The sequence below is a fragment of the Gymnodraco acuticeps genome, unplaced genomic scaffold (assembly GCF_902827175.1).
Source record: "Gymnodraco acuticeps unplaced genomic scaffold, fGymAcu1.1, whole genome shotgun sequence".
In the NCBI taxonomy this organism is placed as follows: domain Eukaryota; kingdom Metazoa; phylum Chordata; class Actinopteri; order Perciformes; family Bathydraconidae; genus Gymnodraco; species Gymnodraco acuticeps.
Window position 1 is genome coordinate 2,556,649 of NW_022990513.1, and position 22,118 is coordinate 2,578,766.

At 42.7% G+C, this 22,118-nt stretch overlaps 1 protein-coding gene across 1 annotated transcript in view; it reads right to left on the bottom strand.

Moving 5' to 3' along the window:
• The window catches only part of LOC117553272 (aminopeptidase Ey), a 152,876-nt gene extending 131,618 nt beyond the window's left edge, over nucleotides 1–21,258 (bottom strand). The window contains exons 1-2 of the mRNA XM_034227145.1: nucleotides 21,119–21,258; nucleotides 18,483–18,580 (exon numbers count right to left, since the gene is read on the bottom strand). Of these exons, the coding sequence (XP_034083036.1) occupies nucleotides 18,483–18,580; nucleotides 21,119–21,258 (238 nt within the window). The remainder of the gene's footprint in view (nucleotides 1–18,482; nucleotides 18,581–21,118) is intronic.
• Nucleotides 21,259–22,118: the final 860 nt, after the last annotated feature.

Here is a 22,118-nt window from a genome sequence, read left to right on the forward strand (position 1 = left end):
AAAGGATTTCTTCTCAAATAATCGGGAAATTACGTGGTGAAAACAATAACTCATCTCTCTCGTTCAGATAAATGTTCTCCTTTGCAAAATGCCGCTGTGTCAAATGTACTTGGGTTGCCGTACGTAGCTTTCCAATATGGAGGACCAACTTGCGCTTGCGCAGTGCAAATCGGGCAGACATGCAAATTGGGTAGTCACACCGCAGTCCTGGGACCGCATTCCTAGGACCCTAGTTTTTGGTGACACTGCCACCTAGCAAATAGGAGACATGAAGATGAACATCAGAGTGTGAGTAATGAGGCATTTTTGGACACGATGGTGTCCAGAGGTAGTATCTGACACTACTTAAAAAATAATAATGCAATCAAATCAATTTTTGTGTTAAACTTTGATATATTCAAGACTCTAATAACCACCAAAGCCCCATCACCCTACTAATTATTATATTGAAAATATAGCATTTTGTGTGTCTTTTTGTAATAAATAATGAGGTGTCCAGAGGTAGTGCATTTGAGGAGGGCACAAGGGTTAATCTCATATATTATTTTTGTTATCACCACTATTGTTGTTCTGTAAATTGAAGTTTGTATTGATATTCTAGTGTTAATTATGGTTGTTTTAGTGGTTTTCTGCCTATGGAGCGACAACGGCTTCATATGAATGGCTGCTCTCTTTCTGTCACTGGGAATGCACAAGATAAATGAGACTGGGGGAAATGGGGAATGTTGGTACATTCCATTAAGAGGAACACTTCATTAAAGCATGATAAAATACCACTAGGAGACTCCAGAGGGGTCTGGGAGAACGGGAAGAGGGAGGGAGGGAGGATGGGGACAGGGGGCGGAAGGGATTCACTTCCACCCTCATTTCCCAGCAATAGAAAGTTAGACACAAAATAAAACTAAATCATCCTAAAAATATTTTCATGCATTTTTAGATTGTTAATAACAAGCATTACAATGTCTAAAGAGACTCAATGAGACTCAATAGAGAGGGGCAGGGATGACGTATTTACCCGGAAGTAAACTGCGCATGGGTTCCCTCGACAAAAAATGGCATTTCTCCACAGGATTTTGGAAAATAGCTGGAAATAAGGTCTGTGGAAAACGAACCTGTTTGATGAATGCACGTTTCGTTCAGCCGGATAATCTGCACATGTCTACCCTACTTTTATAATTTTCAAATCATAAATCTAATCGCCAGAAGCTAAATGCTAACGTTATGCTATAAACGAACTACAGATTCTGAATTCAGAATGTATAAGTTGAAGCGTTTGTTTTAACAGTTTGCAAGAGTGCAGGTACTTGCAAACAGGGCAAACAAACTTAGCGGGAGTGTTTACGTGTTCGACGTAATGACGTACAACGTTCTCGACAACTTCTGTAGTCCTATTCAGCCACTTGTTAACAACCATCGTTTTTCAGACACGTAAACTCTTCAAAAATCACCAGTGCGGTCACTGCTGATGTATTTAATGTCGTAGAACAAAGCGTGATCAGTCTTTTAAATTTGTGTCATTGTGTCATCCACAGACCTTATTTCCAGCTATTTTTCAAAATCCTATGGAGAAATCCCATTGACTCTGAGACTGCACCACTCAATATTCGCTGGTTGTACTTTTGCGGGCAAAAGGTGGCGATGTTGCAAAAAAACTAGGGTCCAAGGATTGCGATCCCAGGATTGCGGTCCCAGGATTGCGATCCCAGGATTGCGATCCCAGGATTGCGGTCCCAGGATTGCGGTCCCAGGATTGCGGTCCCAGGACTGCGGTCCTGAAACTGCAGTCTCCGGCATTACAGGAACATACTATTGAAAAAATATTGTATCCATGTCACGTCTTGAGAGGGTTATTTGTGAATATACTATGTTTTGCCCTGTGGACTAACGTAGCTATTTCACGTTTTTTTTTGTGAGACTGGGTTGGTTTCTGCCTGTAAGCAGGCAGCAGCAGCAGTGAGATGTGGTCTGTTTTGCCGAAGGGAGGGCGAGGGAGAGCTTTATATCCTTTATATACATGTTGTTACTACCACGCGTTGGCCAGCTGATGTGCTGGTAGTACTTCGGCAGGACTTTCTCATGTCGGCAGATGTAAAGTCCCCGGCCGTGAAGTTTCTGTCCTGTCCATTACACCATAGAGCTCATCGAGCGCTGAAAAGGCATCCTGCTTCTGAGTTTATCCAGCTTGTTATCCAGTGACTGGACATTTGCTAGAAGAAGCCTCATAGGTGAGGCAGGTTTGAACTTTTCCTCACTCTCACTAGCACTCCAGCCCGGGATCTCGCTTCCTCTTACTTGTGACAGCTCACATACAGCAACTGTAACTCCAGCTTCTATGAGTATAGGCGTAGCCTTCTAACCCCTAGATTCCACCGGGTCCGTCTGCGGCGCGTTACGGCGCATTACGGCTGCGCCACGGCGTCCGCAGGAATCGCGGCCACTCTAGTCAATGGGTGCTATTCCACCAGACGCGCCGCATTACGGCTCAGAAGCGCCCCAGAAGCGTCTCGCCGCTGGGCTCCGCTCGAAATAGGATTGAAGTATATTTTTCAGCCGTAAGGTAATGTCGGGCAGGCAGGAAGTGGAACGTTCAGAGCATATAGCTAATATATATATATATATATATATATATATATATATACATACTCACACACAAACTAATTTTGCAGAACCTATCCCTCCGTAGTCTTTGAAGTAGGTGGAGCAATGCCAGCGTTCTCCTCCGGTTTACAGGCACTGTGTAAATTATATATAGAATAATTATGATGATGAATTAATTTTTTTACCACTAAAATACAGCAACACATCTTTGATTCATGTCGTTTATAACTGGGATATAACAATTATTATGAACTTTGTCTGTACAAAGTAGCCTGTCCAGGAAATATGCCCAAATCAACAAAAACTGCGAGCCGGCAGGCAAGACGCTCCGCTTCTGAAATGCTTCTGACATGCGCCCGGTAGGGTATGACGCCGGAGGAGGCCAGACCAAAACCGCGGCGCAGCCCTAACGCGCCGCAGGCGGACCCGGTGGAATCTAGGGGTGAGGCTATCGCTATTGGGTAATCCCCCTACGCACCCACGCAGCACTGAAACACTTGTAGCCCACGCCCACCTGCGAGGTGGGCCCCACCCTCGGGCTCACTTCCGGTATAAATAGGAAGGAGGCCCGACAATCTGCTCCCACACAAACAGCTTTTCTTCAGCTATTCGTGGGGCCAGTGGGGCCCAGCACTTAGAGGGCTACGCCAATGCTCATAGAAGCTGGAGTTACAGTAGGTAACTTCAGTTCTATTTCGTATATGGCTTCGCCCTCTAAGGCTATCGCTATTGGGTTAAGGGCCAAGCAAGATGTAGTCTGCGCCCCACTGGGTCCGCCAGGTACTAGAAGCACAGACACACCTGCTCAGATACTAACCCATGCCTATTGCACCATGCGTAATGGCGCATCGCCGTCCCTGGAATATAGCTTAACATGAATATTTTCGATGAGGGGACGAAGGCTGGGAACAATACAACCCTGCCGCTGTGAAAAAGTAAAGACGAAGGTCACACTTTGCCCAGCGACAAAAAGAGGGGGAACAAGGGCCGCTCTCCGCGTGCCGAGAGGCAGGAGAGAGGCGCCCAGCTGGGTCCCTGACGTGACTCACTCTGACAAGACACTCTGTACAAAATAAGTCAGAGGGGAATGGGAGACATCCCTTGTTAGAAATTAAAATCAATATTTAATGATATAAGATAGTTTAAACATACAGTAATTTTATAACTGTTTTATTATGAAAATACTTCCGGTTAGCTTTCGCCTGTGGTTAAAGTTTATTTTGAAAAGCTATTCCGGAAGAGATCTTGCGTGTCTGAAACTCGACCAACAACCAATCACATGAATCTCCCGTCCCTGACACACAAGCAGCGGTTTGATTGGCTAGAGCTTGTACTGGCATATGATTCGATTGGCTGAGGCTTCTGCCGAGGCTTCAAAAGTTGAACATTGCTCAACTTTTGCAGCGAGCCACGCCAGCAAAGCTCCGTGTCGCTTCCCACAATGCAGTTCAGCAAAAAGTGACGTCACCCCCTTCAAAGTGAATGGTGAAGCTTTCAACGCACGCCGCTGTGTGGACGGGCAGTGACTGTTAGCGGGAGAACAGGGATGGAGCGACAGAGACTGGCACAACATTTCCCAGCCAGTACATAGACAGACCCCGTCAGAAGACCGGGGCTGTGTTTAAAGGGGAACTTCATTTATTGTTAGTGGAAGTATAGTTTTTAGTCAAACAATTATGTGATTTATGGAGTCAGATTACATTTTTCTCATAAACACAATTTTATAATCGGTCTGAAGTATCTGTTTTAAGGCATGAGCTGGAAACTGAATAACATAACACTGATTGAGAGCTTGGATGAAGAAGTTGTAGGGTTTTTACAACTGTTTCAAGAATCAGTTTTGACTTTACTGATTTATAATGTAGTGCGTAAGGCAATATCTCATTTTGAGTGAGGGGCACCAGCCCTTCATGTTCTCCTGCATGTCACCCTCTGTGAGAATAGTTCGTATTTTCCCTCTAAGTTTAGAGAAATATTATTTTATCATATGTTGGTTCAGCAGTATCAACCAATCCTCTAATCCTAGAATTATTGAGACGCATTAGCGACACTAGGGGTATTGTTTTTTGCAGCAACAATGATGCATAATACCAGGACAAAAGCCATTATTGAAACAACAAGTAAACTAATTGTTGTGCTAATGGCAGATATTTAGTGAATATGCATTTATACCATCAGAAAGCCATACATCATACGATATTTGTGTACGCCTTGTGGGTACACGGAGAATTTATATTTATTTAATGCAACGTTATGGGTTTTCCATGTCCTGTTCAGAATAGGGTAATCTTTGCAATATTAATTGAGCATGTTCTGCTCAAAGGAGGGAGTGTCATGATTATACAGATATATTGATTTCAGTGACGTTGTAGTTAATAAATAATAACATGTAGTCAACAATAGGTCTCATAACGACAAAAGGTATGCCGACGCTTGGGCCTCCTCCAAGGAGGGAGTGGTCCAGTTTTAGATATTAGACGAATAGAAGTAATGCATATGTCAGAACTCTGAGTAATATTATCCAAGTTTTGTCTACACAGGCTAGGAAAGCTACAGAGATACCAGAAGAGACTCCTGTTCGGCCAGGTGATTGGGTGAGGGTGAAAGTTCACAAAAGACAGTGAGCTGATCCCCGGTGGACGGAACCGTGAGAAGTTGTAACGAACTTCACACGCGCTCCGGTTTAAAGGTAAAGACAAAGGAGCAAATTGACACCACCTCACACATTGTCACCCTTCACTGGCAACTTCCAGAACATTATTGGGAGTTAGGACTGATTTGGCAGAGCTGGAACAAAACAATAAATAGAAATAAGAATAAGATAGAAACAGCTCAAAAGACGAATTGTCTATAGATAGTACACTAAAGTGAAAACCTATTTAGTTTTACACCTGAAAAAGAGTCACATTTTTGTATACGTTATTATAGTACTCATTTAAATTCTGTAACTGACACAACCATGGAGAAAATAGAGATGATGTCAAGAACAAAGCCAAAGCTATTGTGGGGTCCCCTAGGGATAAGAGTCAGAATAGCATTGTTGATTGTGCTCATTACACTTGGCACCTTTCTGGTTGGATGGGGAGTACAATATCAAGTAAGACATGGATCCATTAGTCCACTCATAGAGAATGCCCACATCACTAACAAAACTCCAGCTGTGTTTCAGAGAGTTTCACTTATCCCTAGAGCCAAAAGATCAGCTGAGCAACAAGAGGAGGACTTAGAAATACTCGGTCCCAAAGGTGAGGCGGTTACAATCAAGATGATTCACCCCCCATATATGCAGTTCTTGTATCAAATGATGAGATGGGTTTAAGTGATCGGGATATGTAAGTGATGGGGATTTACAGATTAGGGGAATCTCCAAATACACTGGATCCATGTTTTAGTCTGTACCAGAAACACCCCCTGTTAAGTTTATGAATAACCGACCGGTGACCTGAGCACAATTATTGAAAATGATTACAGTAGAAACAGGCTACAAACCCACGAGTACAGCTTTGTATATACAACACTCTATGAACAAAATTCCCCAGCAGATTGTGGCGACATTGCAGATATGTCTAGTCACAAAAGTTACTTATGTTCTAAATAACAGTGAGATTTAAAATGATGGAGAAAATATGGGAACGTTCTTTTATAGTGTGTGAAATATGTGGTGCTTGAAACATGTAGGTATTTCAATTTATAGAAGAAAATGGTTTCCTTAAAGAGTTAATTGGAGTAAACATGTTACAGTGGGTGAAAACATTGTTTAGGGATATGGTAAAATTATTAGTAGACATTAATTGTGTTTAGATGACATTTAACATCTAAGACAGATGGTAAGATTAGGAAAATAGAGTGGAAAAGATTGGATTTATTTTACCTCAGTGTGTTAGAATTAACTATAGGTAATGCGTCCCGAGATCTCTCTCTCTCTCTCTGCCTGTCAGACCGCTACGACCCCATCTTCCAAGCAGACAAATTACCTCACCACAGGAGACTCCTCCTCCTCCATCGAACAGACAGAGAACCAGAGCTGAACCAACAATGACGAGACTGCATCCAGAACTATCTCCACCTGAGGCATCCAGAACCAAAACAGCATGCTGACATAAAGAGGCATACTCTCATCGGTCCCTCAGACAGGACATGAAGTTCCAAGCTGAGCCACGAGATTTGGCACAAGAGCAGAGTGTGGGACATGAGAGCGGAATACGCCCTCCATGCAACAGCGAAGAGACTGTAAAGGAGGAGATGAAATGCAAAGCAGTTGGGCCACTGAAAAGAGTTACAGCGGAAGGATTCAAGAGCGGATGGACTGAGGAGAAGACAGAACCAGAGGAGTTGGCATGGTCTAGCAAAATGTGAGGGGGTCGTGGCTTGACAACCAGAGGGGGAGAAAAGGAAAACGGGAGTGAGTGAGTTTACACATAAACACACTTATTCACAAACGAGAAGAAAGGAAATAAAAATATGTATTAGCCATGAATTAATCAATTGGTAAATGTATAAAGTAATAAAGAGGAAACTATTAAAGTAAAATGAGAAAATCATCCTAAAACACACTGTGGGATAAAGGGGGGAACATGATGGAAATATTCACCATACTTTAAGCAGTGGGTGTTTTGGACTTAGGAGTACAGAGTAGAACATATTCTTCAATCTTTTCATCATGTAAACAAATTATTCTTTAAGAGATTCTTATTCATGTGCAAATTTGGTAGATTTAATTTGTTACAATATTGATCTACAGTACAGTATAAAGGGATAGTTTTAGTAACCACTCTATAAGAGCAGACAAATCTTTATTTGTATGGAAAATGTTAAAGGTAGAGCTAGAACCAAGCCAAAGAAAGTATTCCAATCTAGAGTATTGATTTCACCATTGTAGCATGGATATTACTTCAGGAGAACTGTTAAGGTGGAAACAACATTTGTTTGTCGTCCAAGATGTAGAGTTTTAAAAAGGTACTGGGCAAAGAGCGATTGCATATTTTAATTTTGAAAAAAGCAATATAATTGGGAGTAATAGATGCATAGATGCATGCATGGATCACTCATTGTAATGGTGCATATTTTTGACAACCAATATCGTTCAGGGAGAAGGGGTCGCTCAACCCACCCTGCAGATGTTTTAAATCTTACTTGCAGCTACACAGGGAGCGCACGGCACCAGACTATGAGTTTTAAAAGACAAGTGCCACCACCTCCTAATGCTCATCCATTTAACCAGTGATGACCTGAAATTTAGAGATGTTATTTAAAGTAGAAACATATTCGCCATAAGTGAAAATTCCTGAATTGAACTACAAACCATTAATGAAATGACTTCTGTTTTTAAAATCCTTGATAAACGAGGGAGTAATTATCACATGCTCAGCACCCACCGGTTTTCACACCATTTCAGGGACTTTATCATTGCATTAGAACAGACCACCCAAAGGTACTGTAGTAGGAACTTTTAAGTGATGAAATTCTACAACTGCTGTAACTGACCAAAATCTTCTCCCAGAAATGACTGTCTAGAATGCCGTATCCCAGAGTAGATGTTTGGTGGTATCGTGGAACTAAAACCTTGTACTCAGTCTTGCCACAGGATTGGACTGGGACCTGTACACTAGTACAGCCAGTGATGTTTTATATGCATTACCAATGACAGCGGATCAGTTAATCAACATGGCGAAACACCCCAAAGAGACCAGTCCCAGGGGGAGTTTAGGCTCCACAGTGTACAAGGATAGCATAGGGGCGCCCAGGGGAGGCCTAGATGTCGCAGTTGCATTCCATGTCCTAACGCACCGATTGATCCAACACATCCTCACTCCCAGGTCGGCCTATGTTGACGTTATGTCAAGTTCCCTGTCGGCTTTTTCCAACGCAAGTGGGGGGGCCTTAGCGTCCATTTTCAACGCAAGGGGGGGGCCCTTAGCGTCCATTTTCAGCTTTCCGGGATGTCCATATGCTTCTATAGACGCTCATGGAAGCACGGCATTCGTTTGTGTCGGCTGCCCTTAAAGGCAATGTCCATTCTCATTGGATAACGGAGAATTGTACACCCGGAAGTAAGTATTCCCCTTACTGTCGATTGATTTTACAGTGATATCTGCACTACTCATCGACTAAAAAACACCAGATTATCCTTGTTAATTACACAACATTGATTGGTTTAAATTGTGTGCAATGCTTTTGTATTTTTCCCCTTCGATTCGGAGAAACAAATGTTTTTTCGGAGTAAAGGATGGCAGAAGACACTACACTACCCAGAATCCCCAGCTATCGTTTGGACTACACCATGTGCTCTGTTTGACAAACCCCGTGATAGTCCTCAAGCTCTGTGATTGGAGAGTGTGCTCCGAGGGTTACGCCGAGCCTCGAACAGCACTTGAAATGGGATGGAACCACGCAGACTGTCCAAAACTGGATTTGAACGGGTCCACCGCGTCCCCCCTCCCCCACCCTGTCCCCAGAACTACAAATGCTGGCTATTCTGTTTCGCAACATGTTCTGTATCTATGGCACGTCTCTACTGGGAGTTGTAGTTTTAAAAGACGTTTTCGTATTTCCCATAATAAGAAGTTGCCAGTATTAAACTGTGTACATCCCTGGAGGTTTAGGGGATAGGAAACACTCACATTTAAAACATATAATTAATAAATGGGTGAAAATTGCTTGTGCCCATAATGGGCAGCATTAATATATATATATACACACATGCCAGCTAAGGTCAGAAGAGCTTTATTTAACAGCTGGTCTTATATTTGTGACCCCTGTTGTTAATTGATAACATTACATTAATTGATAAGCCTGAAACATGCACTTGTCAAGGTTCAGAGGCACATTTTGCAAATATGGCAGTAGCCATCGATCAGCTTAAGATAAGATATACTTTATTGATCTCAAGTTGGAACATTTGCGTTACATCAGCATGTGTAACAGTTAAATATGCAGTGGTGTTTATTTGTAAATAATTTAGTATAATCACACAAATTCTGTGTTTTATATTCAACAATTCTGTGTTCTTTATTTATTGATTGTTCAATACCTGACAAGGTCGGAGATGAAATATCTACATACATCTTATAAGAGTATAATACATTATGTATAATATCAGTTAAAATAAGTGCTTCAACATAGTTAACATTGCTGGAGGTACGCACAAATATTGATAGATGTCTTGTAATGCACTATTGAGGAACCTGCGACCCAAGTTTTTCATTCAGTGCAGAACTACACCATAGTTGTGTAGGCCTATATGATATGTCAATAAACCTTAGAAAATCTTGAAATCTTGAAAGGGATGTGCAAAATAGTCATTATATAGAGTCTTTAATGAACTATTAGTAGAGAATAATGAATATACTTTATAGGGATCCTATTAATATCTAATGATAAAAATAATGAAATTCAATAACATGCTTTAACCACTAGGTGTCCCTTTATATCAGCTGTGCACCTTTATGGTGTAAATACAGCCTATCTACCAATTGGATCAAATATAAAAGTCAGCCGAATTAGTGTTGATACTGCAAGGAGACGTATTGTGTGAAAAGAAATGTAAGATGTTGTTTAATGGCTGATATATTTATGATCCACGTCACGTTTTCAGTTCCTCATGTTTGTCTAGAAGTCTTCTCATCAGGGCTCTATAAATACAGAACTACGGCAGATATGTAATATTTAATGCAGCCGAACCGTGTATTACAATACCGTTATGTGATGACTTCCAAAGAGAAAAGCAAGCACACTCGGAATAAAGTATTATTGTATTTTTTTTCAATGTTTTCGGTCTGTTTCCGTTATTTGTTCATGACGATGTGCTGTGAGATGTGAGACTGGAATTGCACAGGGGAAAATAACGTAGGCTATCTTTAGATGCGGATTTTGTTAAACTAATATGTTTTCGCTGTGGACCAACACTATACATTGACGGGGAAGGGGGTATCAATAAAGATAACACCATTAAACAGTTACACAACATAACAGAAATAATATCGATAGCAGCGTCCCTAGCAACCACCTTGGTAACAATGAAAACGTTATGGACGCAATTTCCTGAAGTAATCTTCGTAATAACTAACAAACTAAAGATCATGTACATCCACTGCACACATAATCTGAAATAACAACTCATATTTCCCGCATCAAATGACATCAAAACGCATTTTAATGGCCAAACTAACTTTAAAATAGGCATTTTCCATCGAGAATAAAACGAAGTTCGGCCATGTTTTTTTTTTCTTCAGGGAGACATTTGAAGATCACGTGACGTCAAACAGAGCACATGGTGTAGTCCAAACGATAGCTGGGGATTCTGGGTAGTGTAGTGTCTTCTGCCATCCTTTAATCCGAAAACATATTTGTTTCTCCGAATCGAAGGGGAAAAATACAAAAGCATTGCACACAATTTAAACCAATCAATGTTGTGTAATTAACAAGGATAATCTGGTGTTTTTTAGTCGATGAGTAGTGCAGATATCACTGTAAAATCAATCGACAGTAAGGGGAATACTTACTTCCGGGTGTACAATTCTCCGTTATCCAATGAGAATGGACGCTCACATTGCCTTTAAGGGCAGCCGACACAAACGAATGCCGTGCTTCCATGAGCGTCTATAGAAGCATATGGACATCCCGGAAAGCTGAAAATGGACGCTAAGGGCCCCCCCCTTGCGTTGAAAATGGACGCTAAGGCCCCCCCCCCTTGCGTTGGAAAAAGCCGACAGGGAACTTGACATAACGTCAACATAGGCCGACCTGGGAGTGAGGATGTGTTGATTGATCACGACGGCCTCTGCTAGAGAACATATTACTTTCATATCTTAAAAGGTATGAAAGGAGGGAGGGTACATTTCTCATAAGGAAACAGTTACAAATGCTAGCAGAACAAGACGACCCACCCCCATATACAGAGATGGATGTAAATGATGATATTGTTTAAAATGATATGGATGTTCAATGATGAGATTGTTCAAAGAATGTCCAAATGATGTGATACTTCTAAAGGTCCAAACCAGTGATATTTCAAATGATATCATTTGAATGAAGAACCATCTACAATGCTAAAATGGAGTATTTTCTATTACCTTATACTATTCCGAGATGGTGTATTATTTTTTACCTTGTGCTATTCTAAAATAGTTTGTTTCTTTTATACTTTGTAAAAAACAAGTGCCTTAACATTGAATGTGGTATGAGAACGATTTATGTGAAAGGAGGGAGTGTTACGCCCAGGTCTAGGGGAACCTAGGCGCAGCACAAAATGTGCACTCTCCCCCACTCTTCCCACTCCCAAGACACGGACACCGAGTCAGAGAAAGCGTTTGGTAAATGTATTTACCAAAAAAACATACAAAAACAAACAGGAGTAGCAAAACCAACTAAAAAGAAAACAAACCTTACAACTCAAAATCGTACCTAACCAAGAGAAAAAAATAAATATACAAGCTTCTTACCTACACTAACGTAAACAGGAGAAAACGATCAGTCCAAACGGGGAAAAAAAACAAAAGGGGTTTGCACTCCGAAGACCATACATCTGTCTTGCAAAGACAGGTAACGTGACACTGGCCCGTAGCCAGAGGAGAAGGACAAAATGTTATCAAGGTGCGCTCTCAGCACCACAGAACAGAATATACAAAAGGCGCCGCGTTGAGAGTAGGAGAAGCGGAGTCAGTGAGAGCGGCCGAGGAACTGCACGGCTGCAGTTAAATATCCTCCCGTCTCACCAGGTGGACCAATCACCAATCAGCCTGTCAAGGGCCTCCAATCAGCTACCGGGCACCACCTGTTCACTCATACAGACACAGGAGGAGGAAGGAAATACCTGCACACAAACAACATAACGACCCAGGGTCGTAACAGGGAGTAAGAAATGTTTGATACTAAGCCATTGCTGCTATTTTGAAAAGTGATATTGAATGTTAACACTAGAAGTTAAGCACAAGGGAACACTTTTATGTTTAGACCTAAAGGGTCTGTAAGGAGCGATTGTTAGAAATCATACAGTCATTGTATAACTGTTTTATTATGAAAATACTTCCGGTTAGCTTTCGCCTGTGGTTAAAGTTTATTTTGAAAAGCTATTCCGGAAGGGATCTCTGAAATACCAACAGTAGCTTGACTTCAGGTTTTACGGAAAGTAACGATTTCAGCCGTTAAAATGCAATAAATGAAAAGTCATTAAAGAGAATATGAGGAGAAAAGGCGTGTTTAGTTATGTATTGAATGTACAATGTCAAAAACCTCTGTTATGTGCGATATCGGACATTGGTGAAAGGAGGGCGGAATATTACGCCACAGCCGCCATTGAAGAGGAGGAGCTAAATGAGATATATAGTCAGGTGACGGAGCTTTTTGGAGCCTCTTCTTCACGGCTGCGACTGCGAGAGGGAGCTGTAGCTTCTCTCTCTCTCTCTCTCTCTCTGAACCATATATTCTGCTTGTAACATTACCGCGCCATTTTAATTAAAGTACCCATTTCAACCTTATGCCAGAGACTCCATTGGTCTCATTTATCCTAAGCTTCTCTCCTGGACGCGAGAATAACGAACAAAGCTAATACCCTCAAATACAATTGAGTAAATGAACAGGGGGAAGACCAAGATGCAGCAGTGCAAATGTCTTCCACTGACATTCCTCTGTACAAAGTCGTGAAGGAGGAAATTCCTCCGCACTGATGTTCCCCGGGGGATCCACTCCAGAGGAGACATACGCCTGCGACACAGACTCACACAGCCAGTGTGACAGCTGTTGTGCAGATAGAGGCTGCCCGAAGTCTCCGTACTCCTCGCAGAAAACGGCTGGGTGGCTGCTGATCGCTCCCTCCGCCTGGGAGAGAGCGTCCCCGCACCACGGAACTTCCCACGGTCTGCCTGACAGCGTATGCTGTAGGCATGGAAACCAGGACGCTCCCGTGCGCTTCGGGGCTATCAGGACTGCTGATAGCTGCTTCTCCCGCACTCGGTCCGGGAACCGAGGGGTCAGCGGAACTGGTGGGAAAACCGTATAACAGCACCCTGGGCCACGGCCGTCTATCCCCAGAGGGGGGTGATCCTACATACATTGCTTTGATGGAGAGCAACGTGTTTGCGCGCCCAGAACAGCAGCCGCCTGGCTGCGTTCAGAAGCTGCGCAGATCGTACTCCTCCCTGGCGATTGAGGTAGGCTGCCGTGGCCTGTTGTCTGTGTGAATCAACACATGTCTGATTGTACAGCAACATTGCGAAGTGCTGGAATACTTCCCAAACCGGAGAGCAGATCCAGCACATTTACCTCTGACGCAAGGGGTCGATGCGCAGGCGAATGAACCACCTCTGGAGACTCCTCCTGTGGGGGAGACCCAGGGGGATCACCACGTGACCAGCTGACGTCATGCTGAGCAGCTGCATCATGGAGAGGGCTGTCATCACTCTGCGGGGTCTGACACGCCGGAGAAGAGCTCTCATGCTGGCTGAGTTTAATTCCACTCCCAGATAAATGATTGTCTGAGAGGGAAGAGGACAGATCTTCTTCCAATTTATGAAAACGCAGGCTTGACAGATGCGATACAAGATGTAGCGTCTGTAAAGTGACTTCCTTTAGAGAGAGAGAGAGATATTTGCGAGTTGCCTAAGAACTGGTAAGATGGCAGGGTTTCCCACACATAGACTTTACTTGGGCGGGCCGCCCAGGTATATTAACGGCCGCCAAAGTATAATTTGCGCGCCATTTAGGTTGAATTTGTTTAATCCGTGCGCGAGCGCGACGGCATCTGCGATCCCTCGCTCTACCCCTCACTATCGCGTGAAGGGTCTGCTTTATGTGCTGCGCACAGTTACCGGCGAACAGTTCATGATTGTGCTTACTAGCGCACCTCCCCCCCCCCCCCTGTTCATAAAGTCAAGTAGGCCTACCCCTCAAAAGGTCCGGTTTATTTCGTTTTAAGGATGCGCACCAAGCAACATCTCCAGGTGCTCCTTTGAGAACCTGGGCAAAACAGTTATGTGCACCCCTGATTATGATCCACGTCACATATTCAGTTTAGACGGCAGTTCTTCCACTTTGTCCAGAAGTCTTCTAATCAGGGCTCTATAAATAAGGAAGCCGAACCGTGTATTACAATGCCGTTATGTGATGACTTTCAAAGAGAAAAGCAAGCACAGTCGGAATAAAGTATTTTTAAAATTTTTTTTTTTTATGTTTTTCGGATTTCATATCACATAAACACCATATCCCAACGTGCATTGCGGCTAAACAATCCAATCACCGAGCTTAAACCATAGCTGAGGATCTGAGGGAGCCTCCACACGCTGCGTTTCACTCCGGCTCTCATCATGCGGTGCTTACACGCTCAGGGGATGAGTGGAGGTGTTTGCATTGCTGTCCACACGAGGCATTATAACGGCGCTCATGGGCTCATTATGAGCGTGTGTAGGAGGTATATCTGGGACAGAGAAATGCCGCGAGCTCTGCAGTTTATTAACCGATAGTTTAAAAACAGCAGGCTTCTGTAGCGAGCCCTGCTGGCTACTAACCGACAGGTTAGTGACAGCTGGCTTAGTTAGCGAGCTCTGCAGTTTATTAACCGATAGCGGGGCCAGAGACATGGAAAATGCACCCAAATGACCTCAGAAGTGTTTTTTTTTTTCTAAATCTCTCTAAAAAGGTAAAATATCACTTGTTTTGCATAAATCTTGATACAGGGTACTTATTATATGTTATAGTTTGGATTCCTAAATCTTTTAGTCTACTAATCAATCATTCAAGGGTGGTTTTCACTATAAGTAATGTTTTTTTTGGACGGACACTATAATTTAAATTGTTTTACTATGTTCAATCTGAATTTACTTTAAAATAAAAAAAATCTATATTGATTCTGACTTTTCTACATCCAACTCACAGGTTTATCATTGCTTTGAGAATTTTTTTTATTAATATACCCCTTTTAGAAGTGAAGATTTAGTCAATTGTTCTAGGAATGTCATTTTCGAGCCTGAGGCCTGAAAAACAGGCTCAGGGCTCAACAGGTTAAAGGTGACATGTCATGCTTTTCCGGTTGTTACCCGTCCCCTTGTGTGTTATGAAGGTTTTTATGCATGTAAATGGTGTGCCGAGTCAAAACCCTCAAAGTACACCCTGTAGCGATTAAAACTCTAACACAGAAAATACCTCCCCAAAACGCCTCGTTGGAGATACGTCACTGTCCATTTGATTCTTCCTGGTACATCATGATGTCATGTCGTCCCCGGAACGAAATGGACCAATCCGTGGAGCCGTTACGTTACGTCCGCGGAGCCGTTACGTTAAGCCCCCGCTGATTGGTCCAAATTGACCAATCCACGGACTTCCTCACACACTCAGTGCAGGCAGCTCTGCTGATCTCTCCTCCCTGGCTGCAGGCTGATAACAGACAGTTGGGGATCGCGGCGAAATTCTCTCTGCAGACCCATTCTCTCTGCAGACCCATTCTCTCTGCAGACCCGTTCTCTCTGCAGACCCATTCTCTCTGCAGACCCATTCTCTCTGCAGACCCATTCTCTCTGCAGACCCATTCTCTCTGCAGACCCATTCTCTCTGCAGACCCATTCTCTCTGCAGACCCATTCTCTCTGCAGACCCATTCTCTCTGCAGACCCATTCTCTCTACAGACCCATTCTCTCTACAGACCCGTTCTCTCTACAGACCCATTCTCTCTACAGACCCATTCTCTCTACAGACCCATTCTCTCTACAGACCCATTCTCTCTACAGACCCATTCTCTCTACAGACCCGTTCTCTCTGCAGACCCGTTCTCTCTGCAGACCCGTTCTCTCTGCAGACCCATTCTCTCTGCAGACCCATTCTCTCTGCAGACCCATTCTCTCTACAGACCCATTCTCTCTGCAGACCCATTCTCTCTGCAGACCCATTCTCTCTGCAGACCCATTCTCTCTGCAGACCCATTCTCTCTACAGACCCATTCTCTCTGCAGACCCATTCTCTCTACAGACCCGTTCTCTCTGCAGACCCGTTCTCTCTGCAGACCCATTCTCTCTGCAGACCCATTCTCTCTGCAGACCCATTCTCTCTGCAGACCCATTCTCTCTGCAGACCCATTCTCTCTGCAGACCCATTCTCTCTGCAGACCCATTCTCTCTGCAGACCCATTCTCTCTGCAGACCCATTCTCTCTACAGACCCATTCTCTCTACAGACCCATTCTCTCTGCAGACCCGTTCTCTCTGCAGACCCATTCTCTCTGCAGACCCGTTCTCTCTGCAGACCCGTTCTCTCTGCAGACCCGTTCTCTCTGCAGACCCGTTCTCTCTGCAGACCCGTTCTCTCTGCAGACCCATTCTCTCTGCAGACCCATTCTCTCTGCAGACCTATTCTCTCTGCAGACCCATTCTCTCTACAGACCCATTCTCTCTGCAGACCCATTCTCTCTACAGACCCATTCTCTCTGCAGACCCATTCTCTCTGCAGACCCATTCTCTCTGCAGACCCGTTCTCTCTGCAGACCCATTCTCTCTGCAGACCCATTCTCTCTACAGACCCATTCTCTCTACAGACCCGTTCTCTCTGCAGACCCATTCTCTCTACAGACCCATTCTCTCTGCAGACCCATTCTCTCTGCAGACCCGTTCTCTCTACAGACCCATTCTCTCTGCAGACCCATTCTCTCTACAGACCCATTCTCTCTACAGACCCATTCTCTCTGCAGACCCATTCTCTCTGCAGACCCATTCTCTCTGCAGACCCGTTCTCTCTGCAGACCCATTCTCTCTGCAGACCCATTCTCTCTACAGACCCATTCTCTCTACAGACCCGTTCTCTCTGCAGACCCATTCTCTCTACAGACCCATTCTCTCTGCAGACCCATTCTCTCTGCAGACCCATTCTTGGGTAAATTGTGTATCTTAACACTAGAACCACCAGAGGTCGCTGTATACCTAAAACCGCCAACGGGTAAAATGTACCGCTATTGATTTTCAAGGTACAATGTTCTTTTATTTATCATACAGAACAGTGAGTTTTGATCGCACAGGGATGAAACGTATACCAATAGAATCTGTGGACTCTCAGCTTTTCATATGATATAGTTTGTGCAGATAACATTAAGTATAAAATATCCCTAAGAGTGCTAATTTAAACGCTTGGTATTAGACTTGTGTTTTGTTTAGGTACAAATCTCTCTATCTATAACTATCTATCGATCCATCTGTAATGTTCTGTTCTATGGACATATAATTGTCTACATAAACAGACGACGCGGACTACTTCTCTCATTCCGAGTGTCCATCTTTATTCAACTGGCACGTAACCTGCACACATGCATTACGTCAGTCATCTAAGATCTTGTATTCTCCAAGATCTTACACTATCTATAACTATCTATCTATCTATCTCTCTCTCTCAATCTATAAGGAACCGCAGTAGACAAAATGCGTTGCTATAGCAACACTTCATGTTTACGCTACCTTTTCTATGAGGTAAATATGACCCGCTGGGCGGAAATAGGTATAAATGGCCTTTTTTTTGCCGATTTTTTCAATCTGACTTCATATTGACAATTGTTAACAACAGAGGGTGATACATAACACACTTTCAGGAAAAGTCACGGACTGGGAGACTTTAATATGTTATTGAAAAAAAGTTACATACAATCAAAAAACAGCTGCGGGTAAAATGTACCCGTTGGCGGTTCTAGTGCAAAAGGCCTTTTGGGCTATGTGTGTTTGTTTTGTGAAGAACAGGATGTCAGAATAATGGGGTGCTACAACAATGGATAACCACTGACCTGTAACGGTTAACCTGCAGTGAGCCAACACCAACCACTGGCTTCTAAATGGCTGCTTTATTTTAAAAGTCATTGTAAAAGAAGAAAACAGAAACCTCAGCTACACAAGCACAATAATTGGTTTTAGTAATGTTCATTACCTGTAAAGATGTAGAGGCCAGTTATCGGGTCACAGATGAACCGAGGCCAAAGGGTGACGTTGTAGTAGGCAGGGACCAACGCAGTGGGGAGACGATAGCTGAGGGGGAAAAAATAAGATTACTTATAAAGTAATTTTTAACTAAACACGATTTTGTGTTGACTTTCTTTGTTTTGGGCTTAATATCCTGTCCCTAAAGTAGCAGTGAGTGAAATGGAACAAATTAACAGCACATTGTAATCCACTATCATCATCATCATCATCATCACACATCTGGAGAGTCTCACATTGCATTGGACTGATTCCTGTATTTGGTGTCCCAACAGAACACATCAGAAATCCAAATCATATGCTTTGAGCAAGAACAAAGTCATGCAATATACACAAACTGACATACAACAAACACAATTCCACTACCGTTAATGATGTATTTTAGTGTTCATTAACCCAACTAAAGTTAAGGTGTAGTGTAAATTAGTAGATTGTTCCTTCGTCCAAGGGTGCATTAAACACTAATAACCCAGTGAAATGTAATTACAAATGTAACTAAACCATGTTAATGAAGTGAAGAATAACATATCTCACAATGAAAGATACATGAAGGCCACTAATTGGGGTCCGGGGGTATGCTCCCCGAAAGAACATTTTGAAAAATAACCCCTTAAAGGATAACTTCTAGTGATGTTGGGTGGGGGGAGACAAATTAAGGCTTAAAAATATGAGAAGCCTAATCAACAGATTCAAAGTATCTGACTGGCTCTGCAGGGAGATTCACTGACTGGTTGTAGATAGGCTTACAAAGGCTGCTGACTGACTAGAACTGACCTTACAAACAACTCCTCCAATTATTTAATTAGATGTAATTAGATGTGTAGTGTGGTATACCTCCATAATCTTCAGTGTGGTTAACTATAATAAAAATAATACATCTTATAGCGTTTTTCCTGGTGCTCAAAGCGCTTGAACTATGAATCAAAACTTCCAAACACCTTGTCCTGGACATAGTTTATACTGTATAAACTGGGACTGAAGTCCAGAGTCTGCAGAAGTCAAAGTATTCACACGCACAGACTGCTTTGGGTGCTGAATTTGTCGCCCCTTGGCCATCAGATGTGAGGGCGCTGATTGGCTGAATGTATGTTTTGCTTGCATAGTTTTCGGGTAGCAACGGTCAGCGATTGGTTGGCTGCTGCACTTACTGGGGTGCTTTTCTGAGTAGGCCTACCCCAGACGAGAGAGGGGAAATTAACATACTGTAATAATGGTTCTGATTTTATATATTAAACAGTATTGTATATTTAAACACACTTAGTGAAGTTTTATTAAGAGAATCTCTATCTGAAGAATTAAATACGCTTTCTACCGGTGAGGAAGGGGGGGGAGGCGCCACAACTGCACTCTACATACTGTATGTACTGTTGCCAATAGACACTATAAACCATATACATTTTATTTATAGTGCCCTCACTATTAGATAGTTACATTAACAAATGTCAGTAAGAACATAAGATTACACCTAAAGCACCCAGATATTGTTCTAAACTGTATTAAAGTAAACAGGTATTATCTTGAACTGTATTGAAGTGAACATGTATTATTTGGGACTGTTTAAAGTAATCCTATATATCTAAACCTTCTTACTTACACTCCATGACCCAGAGACCCTGACACACACACATACACCTCCTGTCTCCATGCAGCACACACACATAAACTCCTTAACCCAGATATCAGCATGCACACACACATAGGCCTCTGCTTACCAGCATGCACACACACACACACACACATACACTTTCCCTCACTAACACACACACATGTTCTTTTTTCAAGGTTCCTTGCTGGGAATAATCCCAAGCACCAATATATCTGTGTACAATGTTTGATTGTTTTAAAAGAATAGTTTGTGTGAAACCTTCCCTGGGAAATTAAAGGAGTTGGGTCCGGTGGAAGATAAGAAGTGGATCTCCACCTCAAAATATATCCATATATACTGTTGTGTAGTCATGCAAAAGGCCCCCTGTTTCTGACTGGCTGGTCCCGATACCTGCATCGCACAGCAGTAGAACTGGGAGTCCGGAGTACTCTGTAAACTTGTATTGGTGTTTTTTACCATTAAAATCAGATTATTGTTATAACTTTATGCCGGTGTGTTGAACTCCCTCTTTTATCAATCTGACCAGGCTCATCTAAAGGACGGCGCGGAGCAGAGGTGGGCTTTAAGCCACCACTATTGTGTTTGCGCCTACACACCGCATTCATTTCAGAGGAAATGAGCTGTGAGCACAGTAAAGTAATGTTGATCTCGGGGATATAGAAGATGGAGAAGAAGAGACAGTTACTTTTTCACTTGATGTGTTTTTTTGACTTACAGTGATTGAGAAACACTGATACTTATTACACAATGTTTATTTTGAATGTTAGCTTTTATTTAAATAAGAGTCTGTCTTGCTCCAACAGGGATCAATATGAACCAAGATTGTTTAAAAACAAATTCTCATTCATGTTGTGTGGCAGCATGTGGGAAGCCAATGTGATCTTTCCATCTGCATGCACTTAACTTTCAGCAAATTGTTTATTACTTTTTAATATCCTTTGATGAGACAGCTTTGTCAAACATTTTGTCGGATGTCCTACCTGTCCCAAGGAGCTGTCCCGTCATCATTGTCTCCTCCTGTCAGGGCAATAGTCCACAACGTGATGATGGTTGCTATTGAGACCAGGGCTAAGAGCACACACAGAATGCAGAGCTTGTTAACTCTGCAGCTTTTCCCCATGTCCAAACAAACAGCACAGGAGTTCCACGGATAGATTTGAATGGAATTACTGCGAGGAAATCAGTTGACTAAACCTGCTAATACACGCTTTAGTGTCACTAAAATGACTGCTATAATGCAAGTGGTAAAAGTTCTGATTAAAACAAAAGAAGAACAATGCATTCACTGAGTCTCAGATTGCATGCAGAATGACAAGCACAATTTACACCAGGGTTTAAGTCCTCACAACTGCCCCCACCACCTCTCTCTCTTTTTATGGAGTCCTCTTAGTATTTGACACCAATGGATGATATATTAGGTCATAACAGCTCTCATGGATAAGGTGCAAGAGGAAACGGTTGATAACCATTTGCTAATAATTAACTATCTACAATAAAGTTTTACTGGATGGTACATATCAGTCAAAAAACAAGGCATGTCTGCTCAGAATTCCCACAGGATGTTAAGATTATTTTTGTCTTTTGGTGCCAGACAGGCTGGTCTGAGTATTTCAGAAACTGCTGATCTACTGTGATTTTCACACACAACCATCTCTACCATGCAGAAGACCATCTCTGAGTGCACAACACATGGAACCTTCAAGCAGATGGGCTACAGCAGCAGAAGACCCCACCGGGTGCCCCTCCTGTCAGATAAGAACAGGAAACTGAAGCTGCTATTTTCGCGGGCTCACCGAAACTGGACAATAGAAGATAGGAAAAATGTTGCCTGGTCTGATGAGTCTCGATTTCTGCTGAAACATTCGGACGGTAGGATCAGAATTTGGCTTAAACCACATGAAAACATTACATTACATTTCATTTAGCTGACGCTTTTATCCAAAGCGACTTACAATTACCAATTACAATTACTTCAGCCCA